The sequence below is a fragment of the Coregonus clupeaformis genome, chromosome 17 (assembly GCF_020615455.1).
Source record: "Coregonus clupeaformis isolate EN_2021a chromosome 17, ASM2061545v1, whole genome shotgun sequence".
Lineage (NCBI taxonomy): Eukaryota > Metazoa > Chordata > Actinopteri > Salmoniformes > Salmonidae > Coregonus > Coregonus clupeaformis.
In genome coordinates, this window is record NC_059208.1 from 43,583,001 (window position 1) to 43,599,494 (window position 16,494).

General features: G+C 40.1%; 1 protein-coding gene across 2 annotated transcripts; it reads left to right on the plus strand.

Annotated features, from left to right (window-relative positions):
- The first annotated feature begins 9,525 nt into the window (after positions 1–9,525).
- On the plus strand, positions 9,526–14,715 carry LOC121586487 (major histocompatibility complex class I-related gene protein-like). 2 transcript variants are annotated; one of them, XM_041903199.2, is made up of 6 exons: positions 9,526–9,735; positions 11,275–11,547; positions 11,680–11,973; positions 12,089–12,373; positions 12,571–12,687; positions 13,087–13,430. In XM_041903199.2, exons 1-6 carry the CDS (start codon positions 9,666–9,668, stop codon positions 13,140–13,142), a joined length of 1,095 nt encoding a protein of 364 aa, XP_041759133.1. In that variant the 5' UTR covers positions 9,526–9,665; the 3' UTR covers positions 13,143–13,430. The 2 variants fall into 2 exon arrangements, with proteins under 2 accessions (XP_041759133.1, XP_041759134.1); XM_041903200.2 differs by lacking the exon at positions 13,087–13,430 and adding an exon at positions 13,728–14,715 and having other exon boundaries at positions 9,527–9,735.
- The last annotated feature ends 1,779 nt before the right edge of the window (positions 14,716–16,494 follow it).

Here is a 16,494-nt window from a genome sequence, read left to right on the forward strand (position 1 = left end):
AGGTCAATTAGGAAGGCCTGCTCGCTGAAGTGTTTTTGGGAGAGTTTGACAGTGATGAGGGGTGGTCGTTTGACCGCGGACCCGTTACGGACGCAGGCAATAAGGCAGTGATCGCTGAGATCCTGGTTGAAGACAGCGGAGGTGTATTTAGAGGGTAAGTTAGTCAGGATGATATCTATGAGGGTACCCATGTTTACGGATTTAGGGTTGAACCTGGTAGGTTCGTTGATAATTTGTGTGAGATTGAGGGCATCTAGTTTAGATTGTAGGATGGCCGGGGTGTTAAGCATATCCCAATTTAGGTCACCAAGCAATACATCTCTGAGGATAGATGGGGGGCAATCAATTCACATATGGTGTCCATTGCACAGCTGGGGGCTGAGGGGGGTCTGTAGCAAGCGGCAACAGTGAGAGATTTATTTCTGGAAAGGTGGATTTTTAGAAGTAGAAGCTCAAACTGTTTGGGCACAGACCTGGATAGTATGATGGAGCTCTGCAGGCTATCTCTACAGTAGATTGCAACTCCACCCCCTTTGGCAGTTCTATCTAAATGGAAAATGTTATAGTTGGGGATGGAAATTTCTGAATTTTTGGTGGCCTTCCTAAGCCAGGATTCAGACACTGCTAGAACATCAGGGTTGGCGGAGTGTGCTAACGCAGTGAATAACTCAAACTTAGGAAGGAGGCTTCTGATATTTATGTGCAGAAAACCAAGACTTTTACGGTTACAGAAGTCAACAAATGATAGCTCCTGGGGAGTAGGAGTGATACTGGGGGCTGCAGGGCCTGGGTTAGCCTCTACATCACCAGAGGAACAGAGGAGGACTAGAATAAGGATACGACTAAAGGCTTTAAGAACTGGTCTTCTAGTGCGTTGGGTACATAGAATAAAGGGGGCAGTTCTCCGGGCGTTGTAGAAAAGATTCAGGGCATTATGTACAGAAAAGGATATGGAAGGATATGAGTACAGTTCAGGTAACCCTAAGCGTTGGGTAACAATGAAAGAGATAGCGTCATTGGAGGCATCGATTGAGCCGGTCTCGGCGTGTATGGGGGGTGGAACAAAGGAACTATATGAGGCAGTTTGAGAGGGACTAGGGGGACTCTTATTTGTTGAGTCAGGGTGTGTATTTTCTTTGTGATGTAGGTCTATGTTATAAGTCTAGTATGTCTAGATCTATGTTGGCCGGTGTGGTTCCCAATCAGAGGCAGCTGTCGCTCGTTGTCTCTGATTGGGGACCATACTTAGGCAGCCTATTGGCACTAGTGGGTTGTGGGATCTTGTTCTGTATAAGGTTTGTTGTGTTACCTTAGGACTTCACGTGTCGTTAGTTTATTGTTTTGTTGTGTGTTTATTTCGTGTAAATAAACATGTTTACATATCACGCTGCGCCTTGGTCCGTCCCGTCCGTCAACGAACGTGACAATAACCAAGAAGAGTTTGTACTTCACCTACCATTGGACCACCTCTGATCAGAGGCAGCTATTTACCAAATAACCAGCTGTCTGGCACCAGAGGTGTTCTGGTTGTTCAACTTCCATCTGTCTCTGGACAGTGCTTCATGTAATTTGTTCCCCAGGTGATATTCCAGACAACACCCACTGTTACCACAAAAGCTTCATCCGTGACCATACCCACCCACAGAATGCGCCGTGCCTACAAAAGGAAAGTCAGTAGCAACACATGCCAAAAAATTTGGCCAGTTCAGAACCTAGCAGACTGGGCACAGCCAATGTAAAGGGACTGTTTACTGCCCACAAGCAGAGACTCTCCAGAGAGGAGTGGTTGAAGACAGAGCTCAGGCAGCAGCAATATTTATGCCACATAATTTAATCGTTGTCTCATAACATTACCATGTGTTTTAACTCTTAAGTATTGCATTGTCCATGTGTCTCTTTTTATTGTAGCCTATTGCTGGGTTTTGGCAACTTGGCCAGGCAGTTATTGTAAATAAAAACTGGGTCCATGAGATAAATCATTAAGCTGTGGTAACTGCAGAAAAAGCTTCAATCACAAGGTGCCCCTGAATGATACTCACACAATGTTATCCAATTAACAATTCCTGGTCAGTTGTTTTGGAATGTCTCTCAGGGTGATGGAGAAAAAAATGGTCAGACTGATGTTATTGATAACATTAAAGAATAGTATATACATTCCAGAAGAGGTCTGCTTGTATTTGTCTAAGAGTATTTCCCATCAATTTTCACCTAATGCTGTTCATTCATGATGTACAATAGACTCCAGTAAAGTGCAAACTCTTTATGTGCAGTGCAGTTGTTCAGTTACAATTAAATTACATTACATTCAATTACTTCTGATAAACATCCATCCATTATTTCAGTTCAGGCAAAATAATTATCCTTTGTTTGATTTATTTGACCATTTAAAAACACACTACAACCACACCTGGATACAATGCATTTAAAGTCATTGAGGATCACAACCGCAGACCATGTGTAACCACGCCAGCCTAGGACCTCCTCATCCGGCTTCTTCACCTGAGGAGGGGTGGGGTGGTATTTCTGTCTATAATAAAGCCCTTTTGTGGGGGAAAAACAAATTCTGATTGGCTGAGCCTGGCTCCGCAGTGGGTGGGCCTGGCTTCCAAGTGGGTGGGCCTATGCCATCCAAGGTCCACCCATGAATGCGCAGTGGCGCAGTGGTCTAAGGCACTGCATCACAGTGCTAACTGTGCCACTAGATCCTGGTTCGTATCCAGGTTCTGTCGCAGCCGGCCGTGACCGGGAGACTCATGGGCGGCGCACAATTGGCCCAGCGTCGTCCAGGGTAGGGGAGGGAATGGCCGGCACGGATGTAGCTCCGTTGATAGAGCATGGCGTTTGCAACGCCAGGGTTGTGGGTTCGATTCCCACGGGGGTCCAGTATAAAAAAATATGTATTCACTAACTGTAAGTCGCTCTGGATAAGAGCGTCTGCTAAATGACTAAAATGTAATGTAAATGTAAATGTAATGCACCCCTGCCCAGATTAGGGCCTAATTTATATATTTCAATTGACTGATTTCCTTATATGAACTGTAACTCAGTAAAATCTTTGAAATTGTTCAATCTTGCATTTATATTTTAGTTCAGTATATAATAATGCTATGGTAAATGTAAGCATTTTATGATTATTCCTCGCGACTACTTTTTTTGTTCCACGGTTTGTCATGGTTCACTGCGCCACTCGGGTCATGGGCTCCCGAGTGGCGCAGTGGTCTAAGGCACTGCATCTCAGTGCTTGAGGTGTCACTACAGACCCCCTGGTTCGATTCCAGGCTGTATCACAACCGGCTGTGATTGTGAGTCCCATAGGGCGGCGCACAATTGGCCCATCATCGTTTGTGATGATATTGTACACAGTGAGTGCCAGGAAATCTGTGCGCAAGATCAAGTAACCCAATCCCACCCCAAATATGTGTCACGACTTCTGCCGAGGCTGCCCCCCCTCCTGGTTCGGGCAGGCTTCGGCGTTCGTCGTCACCGGAGTACTAGCTACTGCCGATCCGATTCTCATCACTCCACTTGTCATGTCTTGTCAATCACACACACCTGGTGCTCATTCCCCTAATTAGTATGTGTATAAGTGTTCCCCTTGTCTTTGTAAGTGATTGTTTGTTGTGAGAGCGTGTAGCTCGGTTGAGCTACATTTCACTGTGTTATTGCCAAGGTGGATATTTTCCCTTGTATAGTTTCGTTTGACGCTTGAGGCGTTTGATTTATGCAAACGGATTAATCTCTGGACTTCAGTATTTTACCTCCTGTGCCTGACTCCTTCATTCACACCTTGTCACAATGTGACAATATGAGGTCTTTAATAAATGGGCTATATTAACTAATGGAAGTGTAGGTAGTCTTTTATTTACTCGTTGTCTAAAAGCATTTTTTCAACAGATCAGATAGCTGAAGTAAACACCTATCAGTCAAATTGGAGAAGTCGTACCTTACTAGAATGCTTTTAACAGACCAGGTTTAGTTAGGATCATGCTACAATCCTCTTAGGCATGCTCTGGAACTTTGGCAATTAGTAAGTGTCGTATCGGGTGAATGCTGGCAATTATTGCTGATAAACAAAGGAGTCCGCTCATACTGAACCTGGATCATAAGTTTTATTCATATCACAAGCTTTCAGCATGAGTTACAGACTTGCAGGGTCTGGAGAACAGTGTCCTCGAATTCTAATGGCTGCTCTAACCCCCTATGCCCCCAGCATATACTTATAAACAATGTGAAAATATGGGTTGCTCCCTCTGCGGTCCAATCACCGGTCTCCCCTGGGGCGTCACCCCACAATTGGCTACTTTTGAACTAACATAAACAACATTCTTTCAGTTCCACTTAAAACCATTAACAAAGACATGATCCTAATACACGACATAAGTATTTTTTAAACCTCCTGCTTTGGGCTGGATGTTTCAATGTGTAGTTCATACATGCATAATCTATGAGCAGAATTACTGTCTTACCTTAATTGGCCACAAAATCCCTAGTTTGAAAGCGACTGTTTTCTGGAAGCTGTGCAGCACCATTTCCCCCACATGGGCCAGCCCCCTAGCAATTCGAGTTTCAGCCAATGAGCTTCAGCCCCTCGCCATTTGAGTAACACCTAGCAAGATGCACACACAACAGAGCGAGAGAGGGAGCACATATCTGCACATATGTGACATAACAAGCAATTTTCAGGGACCACTTTTGGCTCGTTAGCACTACTTTCAGAACTACTGGCTAAAAAGTATACAAAAGTACCGGAGAACGTCTTTAAAAGGAGAATTGACTACACGCAGGACTGTCCTCTGTGAGGATAACAGCTCTGTTTAGTATTTAATGTAATCTATAGTATGGTTGTGACCTCAATAAACTACTTATGATTGCATAATACCAATTACCCAATGCCCAAAAGACAGGATATTGTGTAGACACACAACAACACCAGAAAATGACATGAACTTGGATACCAATATACCGATAAGAAAACATAAACAAATACATCCAACTACCCACATAAAAATAGGATTTTTACATGGCAAACAGAAAGCAAAAGAGAAGTTATCTTTCGTGTTGGAATTTCAGCCATAGTTGATGTTGTATGATCATTATAGAAGTCTGGTTGTATGATGTTTTTACTTGAATCGTTCAATTGAGAAAAGTGACTGATCCGGAGTATTTATGAATTATGTCTATAAGGATTGGGATTTTGTCAGGAACTGGACAATGGAATTCTTTCATGTGTGTCTGTGTCCTCCCCGTGAGATGACCTTAATGACTGAGACCTTGACGAGGTTTCTTCAAATCCTAATGAATCACTTCACAATCAAGCACAATAATTGGGCACTTTAGAGTCCATCAATTAAGTAAGACCTGTTTCCAAGCCAGAAGAATGTAGATGTCAGAGTTGCGTTACACTTGTGCATCAAGGGCCCGATTAACCAATTAGGGACAGAGGACACGATGCTGTCAGCTGATAAACTCTTTTAATGTATGGGGTATTTAAAGGGTCAGGGGGATGTCAAGGTAGAAACACTGAAAACTCTACAAGGTAAGCCAATGGATATATCAATGCTTATGTGGTTGGTATTAGGTGTCGATGTTGATATTCAGTTTATTTCTGTGTACTAATATGTACAGCAGCTACATATGATTCAGTGCTTGCATAGTAAATGGTTCTAAGTAAACACCTGCAGAAATCTTCATGTTAGGTATGCATTTTGTGTGCTGCTAGATATCATGTCCTATCTTATCTAACACACTTAGTGCTATTTCAGGGTAAAATCATATTTCTGTGTGGGAAGGAGGAATGCTGTGTTATGAAGTTTATATTATTTGTTGCCCCACACAGTACATGTTTTCTTATTCTTGAATAGGGCCCTAAGAATCAGGGCTTCCAAATATCTGGATAGGTTTGCAATTTATGATGTGTTTTGTTACTTGTTATGACTTGTGTTTTGTTTGTGGGACCTAAACAAATAAACAAACGTGTGTAAAATTGCAGAGGGGGGATCTGGAGAGGAGGCCGCTGGGTCCCTTCCCCGGCCACCCTACGGACACTCTGCACTACCGAGAGGGTGGAGAAGAGGAAGGAGAGGGGGGAGGAAACAGGAACAAGGCTCTTACGTACATCGCCGGCGGGCTTCAGGCTTTCAACAGAGAGAAGGGAGGCACTCGGATGGAGGGGTCGGGAAAAAGAGGAGGCACTCGGACTACTGGAGTGTGGGGAACTTGGAAAAGGGTAAGGTAGAGGGCTGGAGGATGAATTGATGATGAAGGGAGGACTGAGTTGACAGTAGAGATGTACTGATTGACACCTATGTCAGAGCAATCAGTCATGACATTATGATGAGATACAGTGGGGAAAAAATTTATTTAGTCAGCCACCAATTGTGCAAGTTCTCCCACTTAAAAAGATGACAGAGGCCTGTAATTTTCATCATAGGTACACGTCAACTATGACAGACAAAATGAGAAAAAAAATCCAGAAAATCACATTGTAGGATTTTTAATGATTTTATTTACAAATTATGGTGGAAAATAAGTATTTGGTCAATAACAAAAGTTTCTCAATACTTTGTTATAAACCCTTTGTTGGCAATGACACAGGTCAAACGTTTTCTGTAAGTCTTCACAAGGTTTTCACACACTGTTGCTGGTATTTTGGCCCATTCCTCCATGCAGATCTCCTCTAGAGCAGTGATGTTTTGGGGCTGTCGCTGGGCAACACGGACTTTCAACTCCCTCCAAAGATTTTCTATGGGGTTGAGATCTGGAGACTGGCTAGGCCACTCCAGGACCTTGAAATGCTTATTACGAAGCCACTCCTTCGTTGTCCGGGCGGTGTGTTTGGGATCATTGTCATGCTGAAAGACCCAGCCACGTTTCATCTTCAATGCCCTTGCTGATGGAAGGAGGTTTTCACTCAAAATCTCACGATACATGGCCCCATTCTTTCCTTTACACGGATCAGTCGTCCTGTTCCCTTTGCAGAAAAACAGCCCCAAAGAATGATGTTTCCACCCCCATGCTTCACAGTAGGTATGGTGTTCTTTGGATGCAACTCAGCATTCTTTGTCCTCCAAAGACAACGAGTTGAGTTTTTACCAAAAAGTTATATTTTGGTTTCATCTGACCATATGACATTCTCCCAATCCTCTTCTGGATCATCCAAATGCACTCTAGCAAACTTCAGACGGGCCTGGACATGTACTGGCTTAAGCAGGGTGACACGTCTGGCACTGCAGGATTTGAGTCCCTGGCGGCGTAGTGTGTTACTGATGGTAGGCTTTGTTACTTTGGTCCCAGCTCTCTGCAGGTCATTCACTAGGTCCCCCCGTGTGGTTCTGGGATTTTTGCTCACCGTTCTTGTGATCATTTTGACCCCACGGGGTGAGATCTTGCGTGGAGCCCCAGATCGAGGGAGATTATCAGTGGTCTTGTATGTCTTCCATTTCCTAATAATTGCTCCCACAAGCTGCTTACCTATTGCAGATTCAGTCTTCCCAGCCTGGTGCAGGTCTACAATTTTGTTTCTGGTGTCCTTTGACAGCTCTTTGGTCTTGGCCATAGTGGAGTTTGGAGTGTGACTATTTGAGGTTGTGGACAGGTGTCTTTTATATTGATAACAAGTTCAAACAGGTGCCATTAATACAGGTAACGAGTGGAGGACAGAGGAGCCTCTTAAAGAAGAAGTTATAGGTCTGTGAGAGCCAGAAATCTTGCTTGTTTGTAGGTGACCAAATACTTATTTTCCACCATAATTTGCAAATAAATTCATTAAAAATCCTACAATGTGATTTTCTGGATTTTATTTTCTCAATTTGTCATAGTTGACGTGTACCTATGATGAAAATTACAGGCCTCTCTCATCTTTTTAAGTGGGAGAACTTGCACAATTGGTGGCTGACTAAATACTTTTTTCCCCCACTGTATGTATCATCGAGAAAAATAGACTTACAAACCGATAAACAGAAAGTTTACCAAGTGGTCAGAAAAAGTCTGTCAATGTAAAATTCAAATTATCATTATTGTTACATAATACAATTATTGAGGGTATGTGAATGTTTATTTCATGTTGTGCATGAATAAGTTATCCATTCCTATCTACAGTGAAAAATCAGCCTTTTAATTTTTTATTTCAAATTAAATTTCAAATTGCAATAAAATAACAAATGAACATAGGACATCACTACAAGTATATTTTCTCTTAAGAAACATAAAATAACATTAAAGTAAAGCAAATAAACAATAAATAAAATCACTACACATGAATTGTCAGTGACAACAGTTTCAAAAGTTTAAGTACCTCAAATAAAATAAAGAGAATAAGGTCAGGTGTTACCATTGTGTAGACCTATGATAGAGTTGTAACAACACATTTTATTGTAATTGACTTATTGTAGAGATTTTATTAAATATTTGATTTCAAGTAAAAATATGTTGTGATATTTTAATAGCCTTGTCTATATTTTTCTTCACTATGACGCCACAGGCTACAGCCACGGAAACCTCCCACGCTCTATTTTACCTGACAACAGCTAGGTTTATTTCAGCCCTCGAAAATCATTGGATAGAAATACTCATCAAATGGCAAAGAATGCAATGCATCGCTTTTTGAACACACCGACTGTGTTTTTGCGCAAAATAGTATGCAGCATCATCTAGAAATGTGTGCAACAAAAGTTCAACATTCACCTTCTGCTACCATTTCTGTCAACCCATTTACGCATAAGGTTTGACGCATACGTTCGATAAATCCAAGGTATGCACCTCACAGAACGCACTGCAACTGTCTCCGCAACGCAATGCTGCAAGGTAGACGCAGCGTTCTATTGGAAATTAATGTATTTATTGTGTACCAAAAAGCCAAACACAATCGGTGTGTCCGTTGCATGACAATTTGGCAGACTTGATACAAAATATTGTGTAGTGATGTAATTCTTCTCTGGATCATTCTGAAACCTTGCACACAAACTGCTTCCATCTGGTGGACAATGGATTTTGGTGGCAGCAACTGGACGGTTTGAAACCACAAAATATATATAAAACAAAAAAACAAAACAAAATCCATACTTAATAGTGATACTAACTTACTCCACCCTAATGAAAATAGTACATTGCCAAAACAAAACTCCCATTTCTTCCTTCTTTTAAATCTCCATATCTCCCTTCTCAGGCTCTAGGACCTGAGATGGTGATACGGCTTTCGCCAATATTCCATGTAGCTGAACTGGTAGAGCACGGCGCTTGTAACGCCAAGGTAGTGGGTTCGATCCCCGGGACCACCCATACACAAAAATGTATGCACGCATGACTGTAAGTCGCTTTGGATAAAAGCGTCTGCTAAATGGATTATTATTATTATTACAAAAGAAAATCATGTAGCTCAGTTGGTAGAGCATGGCGCTTGCAACGCCAGGGTTGTGGGTTCGTTTCCCACGGTGGGACAGTATGAAAATGTATGCACTCACTAACTGTAAGTCGCTCTGGATAAGAACGTCTGCTAAATGACTATGAAAAAAAATAAAAAAAGTACTCCGCCATAAAACCCACAGAAGAAGAAGAGGAAGCAGAAGCAGCAGCAACTCATCAGACATTTGTGAAGGAGCTTTCCATCGACATTTACTTTTAAAAATAGGGATATAGCTTAAGAAAACAGCTGTAGTTTAATTAACAAGATGTATAGACCTAATTTGATGGTTTTTGTTTTATATTTTTCATTAGAATGTATTTGCCAGAGCCAAAGCGGTAAGTACTCGACTATCAAAAGTGAAAGTAAAAGTTTACATCCAGGCTTGCCAAAAAAATAATACAAAATAATACTTTTAAAATCGCTATATAAACTGCTGCGGCCTATTAGCATAATAGTCTACTTGTTTAAATTGCATTATAGCATTTGTAGTGGACCTTTATGCGCGTTTCTCCATCCATTGTATCGATTACCGGAAATCTATTGCGCACTTACAGGCCAGCACAAGAACAAGAACACACATATTTTTACTTTGCTTGGAATAACCAGGCATAGCGTCATCTACTTATTTTTTATTATCACAAAGTAAAACAAGTGCAAGAAGATTTAATATGTTTGTAATGTGTTTGCAATTTTACAGTAGCCTATATACTGATAATGACTTCTGCAATTTTACACTTATTTGTTTAGCAGCAGCTACTCTTCCTGGGGCCCACAAACAAAACACAAGTCATAACAAGTAACAAAACACTTATACACTCACTGATATTTAAAATACGATATACAAACAATACAACAACAAAACAATACATGTACAAAGGAAAGACATATGATTTATATTCTTTATGGTAGTGAATCTGGGGGATAGCCCCAACCGGTACTCAAACCTGGATCAAGCGACTGTCAAGCCAACACCTTAATCGTTTCACCAAGAGGTCCGAAGTTCTTGATGAGGTCGGTAGGTGTTGGGTTAAGGTCACTACATTACCACCTTAATTCAGGCGAGCGTGTCCCCACACTTCTCTTTACCAAGTCCCTCTCCGATGACCTCACGGGCCACATCCCATTTCTGACACCAATGTAGCAAATTCACAGGGTAGGCCGGACCGGGACTCAAACCCAGTTCCAGCGACTGTCAAGCCAACACCTTAATCATTATATCAAGAGTTCCAAAGCTCTTCATGAGGTCGGTAGGTGTTAGGTTAAAGGGATAGTTCAGGATTTTGTCAATGAATCCCTTTATCTACTACCCCAGAATCAGATGAACTCGTGGATACTATTTTTAGGTATCTGCGTCCAGTATGAAGGAAGTTAGAGGTACTTTTGAGAGCCAACGCTAACTAGCTGTACCCATAGACTGTTAGTCATTGCGCTAATGCTAGTTAGAGGTAAATTCACAAGCCAATGCTAACTTCCTTCATACTGGACAGAGAGACATAAAAATGGTATCCATGAGTTCATCTGACTCTGTGGAATTAGATAAAGGGCCTCATTGCCAAAATCCCAAAGTATCCTTTTTAATATATTAATATGAAATAGGTTGATTTATAAGTTGCAGAATGTGTCCCACTTCTCACTAATGTGGGCTTATTTGTTATTGATATGTTACCTACCATTTAGACAACATCATGCAAGGTCTCTTTGACACTATTAATTGACTACATTATTTTGTTTGCCGTTACAGACCTACAGTGTGATAGAGATAAATATTTGACATACAGTAATTTCCTGTTCATGTTTTACAGCGTTGTCTGAGTAACATAGAGAGAAGGCAAATTCCGATAAATTATCTTAATGTAAAAAGTTTTCCTCTACAGCCATCTACTCCCTGAATTACATCTACACTGCCCTCTCAAAGCCAGTAGAATTGCCTGGTATCCATGAGTTCATTGCCATGGGCCTGATCAATAACAAACAGATCGACTACTATGACAGTGTGGCAAAGAAGAAGATTCCCAAACAGGACTGGATGAGGGAGAAGCTGCCTGCAGACTACTGGGAAAAAGGCACTCAGTCACGCAAGAGCAAGGAGCAGTGGTTCAAAGTTAACGTCAACATCCTGATGGACCGCATGATGCATAACAGCACTGGTGAGGGACCACACCTGAAATGTGTCCTACGCTCACCGTTAATCTTTTAAAATTGTGGGTCATTAGTTATCTATGTATATTGCCATAGAGGCATCATTTACCTCATTTTTCATTGTTTATTTTTTGTTTCAGATGTCCATATCCTTCAGTGGAAGCATGGCTGTGAGATTGACCAACAGCCAGACGGCACATTGAAATTCATGAAGGGCATTGACCAATACAGCTACGATGGTGACGACTTCCTGGCCTTCGATGATGCCACTATGCAGTGGGTGGCCCCAGTTGATCAAGCTCTGCCGACTAAGAGGAAGTGGGACGGGGTGCAGATCCTCAACCAGTACACCAAGGGCTACCTGGAGAAGGAGTGTGTGGACTGGCTGTCTAAATTCATGGAATATGGGGAGAAAGAATTCAGTAGTGCTGATTGTGAGTACTTATGAACCTTAAATAGTATAGCCTAACAAATGGTTAACAAAAAACGACCATTTGTAAATGTGAGATCAGAAATAATATTAATGTTCTCCATTTATTCCCTCTTTAGCCCCTCCAAAGGTATATCCATTTGCTAAAAAGGCCCAAATTGCAGGACATGTCCGACTGACCTGCATGGCCACAGGGTTCTATCCCAAAGATGTGGTTATGCATATTAAGAAGAATGGTGTTCCATTGACCAAACATGATGGAGTGCTGTCTACAGGAGTCCTACCCAATGATGATGACACCTACCAGATCAGGATGAGTGTGCAGATCCCAGAGGCAGATAAGGAAACTTATGAATGCTATGTCGACCATGACACTTTGAAGGAGCCAATTGTGGAAAAATGGGGTAAAGTATGGTTCATTTGGTTTAGTAGTGTTATTGATGGTTAATTTGGTTTAGTGTTATTGACACGGGAAACAATCTTAATTTGATCTGAACAGCATACTAACAACAGCTTTGCAAGTGAAGCAGGAACGAAACTGAAATTAGCTTCTGGTTACATATTGTTGCTTTTTATAAAAACTATGCCTTTTGTTTTGCAGATGGAAAATGTTGTGACTGCGGAAGTGTCGTTGGTGGAGTCATTCCGGCAGTCATTGTCATTATTGGAGTTCTGATCTTGGTGGTCCTGTTGGTTCGGTACAGAAGAGTCATAATTGGTAGGTCTGGATTTATATCAATGAAACTTTTTTTTTTTTAATCAAATTATTCCTGGCTTGAGAACTACAGGTTAGTATCACAGCCTCTCCCTCGGTCTGTATACATGTGATTTATCAACATAATGGTTGAATGTTATGTATAACATACTTTTGACACTAGTTGTGAGGACAACATGATGTTTCTATATCAAAACAACTAACTGCTCATCCATTTACTGTATTTAGATATATGTTTTGGTTCTGAAAAATACGGCCTATTTTAGACACTCATTCCTATTACATTATCCTCTTCTGAAGAGAATGGTTGCATTAAATACATTGTGTTAAAAGTTACTTTTGAAAGTCACAGATAATTATGTTTTTTCAATTTACTGGAACTTTAGATTGTGTTTTTTCCAGCTACTGGCAATGGAGTGGCCTTTTCTGATTTAGGTTTTGCCGTTCTCAAAAGATGAAGAAAATGGCTGACCCCAATATGAGAGATTTTCTGTGTGATCATTCACCATAGTCCAAAGGTTTCTTTGATTGCTCTATAAGACAAGCAATGTTAGTATGATAATAAACATGCAGTGAAACCTGAGTTACCTTATGTCAGAGAACAGAACAAGGCACTATTATCAATCACATATACACTAAAAAAGCAATTAGAAGAAAATAGCATATTGTTTGGTTACCACACAATCAGCATATTTTCATTATCAAAATGGTTTTATGATATGTCAATCATTATCTAATTTTGGGGGGCTAGACGTAGGGGCTAAATAGAATTACTATATAATCCTTAAGGACAGTTATTTTACAAATGTAATATTTTATTGATAATTAAAATAAAATAAAATGCCAAATGGTACAGGTAACCCATTATTAATTTAGATGAAATAGGATTTTGCAGTAATTTAGATGACTGCTTTTTCTGAAATTTGTTGGTTGAGAGTTGTTTTTACATGTCAGTAATAAGTAATCAGTGCAACTCTATTATGCACTGTTAACTCATGTTCAATCTAATAATGCACATATTTTCCATGTCTAATTATGTGCAGGTTGTTAGATGACCATTGGTGGCTAAAACTTCCTGACCGGACCACGAAGGAAAGTCAATTCATTTCATAATTTTATAGTATGGCTATTGCTAACGCTTGTTATTCAGTTACATGTTGATGTAGCTCATTCTCTTCAATGGATGTATTCTGTCATATATTTCATTGTTTTACTGTTACAGTGGATGTTACTGTATGGAGAGGCATCTTTAAGGTATTTGTATAGGTCTTCAGGGATTATAACTAGACCTGTACTAGATCAGGGTTATATAAGTCTACAGGTATATGCTGATATGTTTTTATACCTCTGGCAAATCAATGACATACTCATTTTTAAGTAACATTTCAAAAGAGTTGTAGACAAACATTTTAAGTAATATTTTGAGTAACAAAAAAGCACATGTTCTTTACAGTGTTTTTACCAGATTGTGTATCTTGTTTTAAGGTCCTGCAAGTATATGTAAAAAGTTTTATGTTGTTTAATATTGTAGAGCATTGTTAATACTTGGGGTATTTGCAATATCATTTGTTATGATTGTTTATTTCAACCTAGGGCCCATTTCAAAACCGTTCACTGGGTTTCCAGGCTAAGACAAAGCTACACTTGAATTAATATGCAGTGGAGTTTCTTTTAATATCACATTGTAAACATTGATGTATGGAGGACACAAGTAATTCCAACATGCAGTCTTGAAGCTCAAGACAAAAATATTTTGTATCTTCTGCCAGAAACCTAGTCAGGGGTTTTTAATGAATAGGGCCTCTAGTGTTATGCATGCTACCTCTGGACTAAATGCATTCACCAAAGTATTTCTTTAATTTTGCTTGGCATTGCTGTTACTATTTACTAAACCAGTATTTTACATGACTTAATGCATACATGCCCACGGATGTACACACACAATGTGTATAATTTGTACTGCTTTTGAAACATCCTGTATGAGTTATTCGTTTTTCTGAAAAAAATACAAAATAAATAATTCAAGCCCTTTTTTTTGCACTTTCTATAATTAAACAATAAGGCCCGAGGAGGTGTGGTATATGGCCAAAATAACACAGCTAAGGGCTGTTCTTAGGCACGACGCAACAGCCGTGGTATATCAAACCTTATAACACAGGTATGACAAAACATTTCTTTACTGAGAGTTACGTTGGTAACCAGTTTATAATAGCAATAAGGCACCTCTGGGGTTTGTGGTATATGGCCAATACACCACAAACCCCCGTAATTAGAGCAGTAACCAACATAATTACCAACGTAATTAGAGCAGTAAAAAAATGTTTTGTCGTGGGAGGGTTCAAAGTGGTAGGCATGTTGTGTAAATGAAATGATACAAACCCCCCAAAAATCTATTTTAATTCCAGGTTGTAAGGCAACAAAATATGAAAAATGCCAAGGGGGTGAATACTTTCGCAAGCCACTGTATGGCCATGGTGTACTCTCTTTTAGAACTATGTCTCCTGAAACGGCAAGCATCCTTACTGTCAAGAATCTAATCAAATTAAATCAAATCCAATTGTATTAATCATATATACAGAATACAGCGGGGTGTAAACAGTGCAATTAAATACTTACTTTCAAGCTACCTCTCAACATAGCCCTTATGTCATCCCCCCGAAACAAATGCAAATCTCCCGTTATTGTAATGGTGAGAGGTTAGGATGTCTTGGGGGTATGATATTTACGCGTCTGTAACTTTCTCACTCATCGCTATTCACAATTAATCTGGACTATCCGTAATCCATTAATGTAGAAGTGTTTAGAAACTTATTATATTCTTATTTACAATAAGTGACCTCAAAATGACACAATACTTTATTTACCATTCATTTCTATTGGGAACAAAATAATATGAAACACAAACAAAACAAACAGCAAATGCATCCAACAAGTTTGTAGAGTCTCAAGCTTGATGTAGTCATTGTGTGCTAGGAATATGGGACCAAATAAAAAAATGTTGACTACTTTAATACACATAAATGAATTTGTCCCAATACTTTTGGTCCCCTAAAATGGGGGGACAATGTACAAAAAGTGCTTTAATTTCTAAACGGTTCACCCGATATGGATGAACATTTTGTTGACAGTCTGCACTTTACCCGCATAGTCATTGTATCATTTCAAATCCAAAGTGTTGGAGTAGTGAGCCAAAAGAACAAAACATTTCACAATCCCAATACTTTTGGAGCTCACTGTATATTGTATTCAAACTCTTTGCTTCTCCTGAGATAGCCGTTGAACATGACTCTCAGTTCCATTACATTACACATAAGAGTCATTGGACAAAGGCGTCTTCTGTACAGGGGAGTTTTGTTTAGAGCCTGTCGTATATGAAGATTATGACTTTGTTAATGTTTTTAAGTGGAACCTGAAAGGATGTTTATTTAGCAGAAAGAGAGCCGGTTTTAGTGTGACACCCCGGATAGGACAGAGAAGTCTGTGTGTTGTAGACAGGGGATTGGACAGTAGAGGGAGCCACCCATATCTTGGGAAGATTATATATACTGGGTAAAAACGACGAAGAGGTTAGAGCGTCCATTGCAATCTGGGACGCCGTTCTCCAGGTGTCATGACATCCGTAAACTCATGCTGAAAGCTTGTGATATGAATAAACTTATGATCAAGGTTCAGTATGAGCGGACTCCTTTGTTTATCAGCAATATTTGCCAGCATTGACTCGATACTACAAGCCCCAACGCTCTAAACAACATGTTAAAATGATACACACCTTTATAGGGTTAGTGTTACCACATGGCCATATCTCCATGT

Coding starts and splice junctions, on each gene's coding strand:
- LOC121586487 (XM_041903199.2), top strand. CDS start 9,666: ATGTATAGACCTAATTTGATGGTTTTTGTTTTATATTTTTCATTAGAA. Junction 9,736..11,274: donor TATTTGCCAGAGCCAAAGCG/GTAAGTACTCGA, acceptor TTTCCTCTACAG/CCATCTACTCCCTGAATTAC. Junction 11,974..12,088: donor AGAATTCAGTAGTGCTGATT/GTGAGTACTTAT, acceptor TTCCCTCTTTAG/CCCCTCCAAAGGTATATCCA.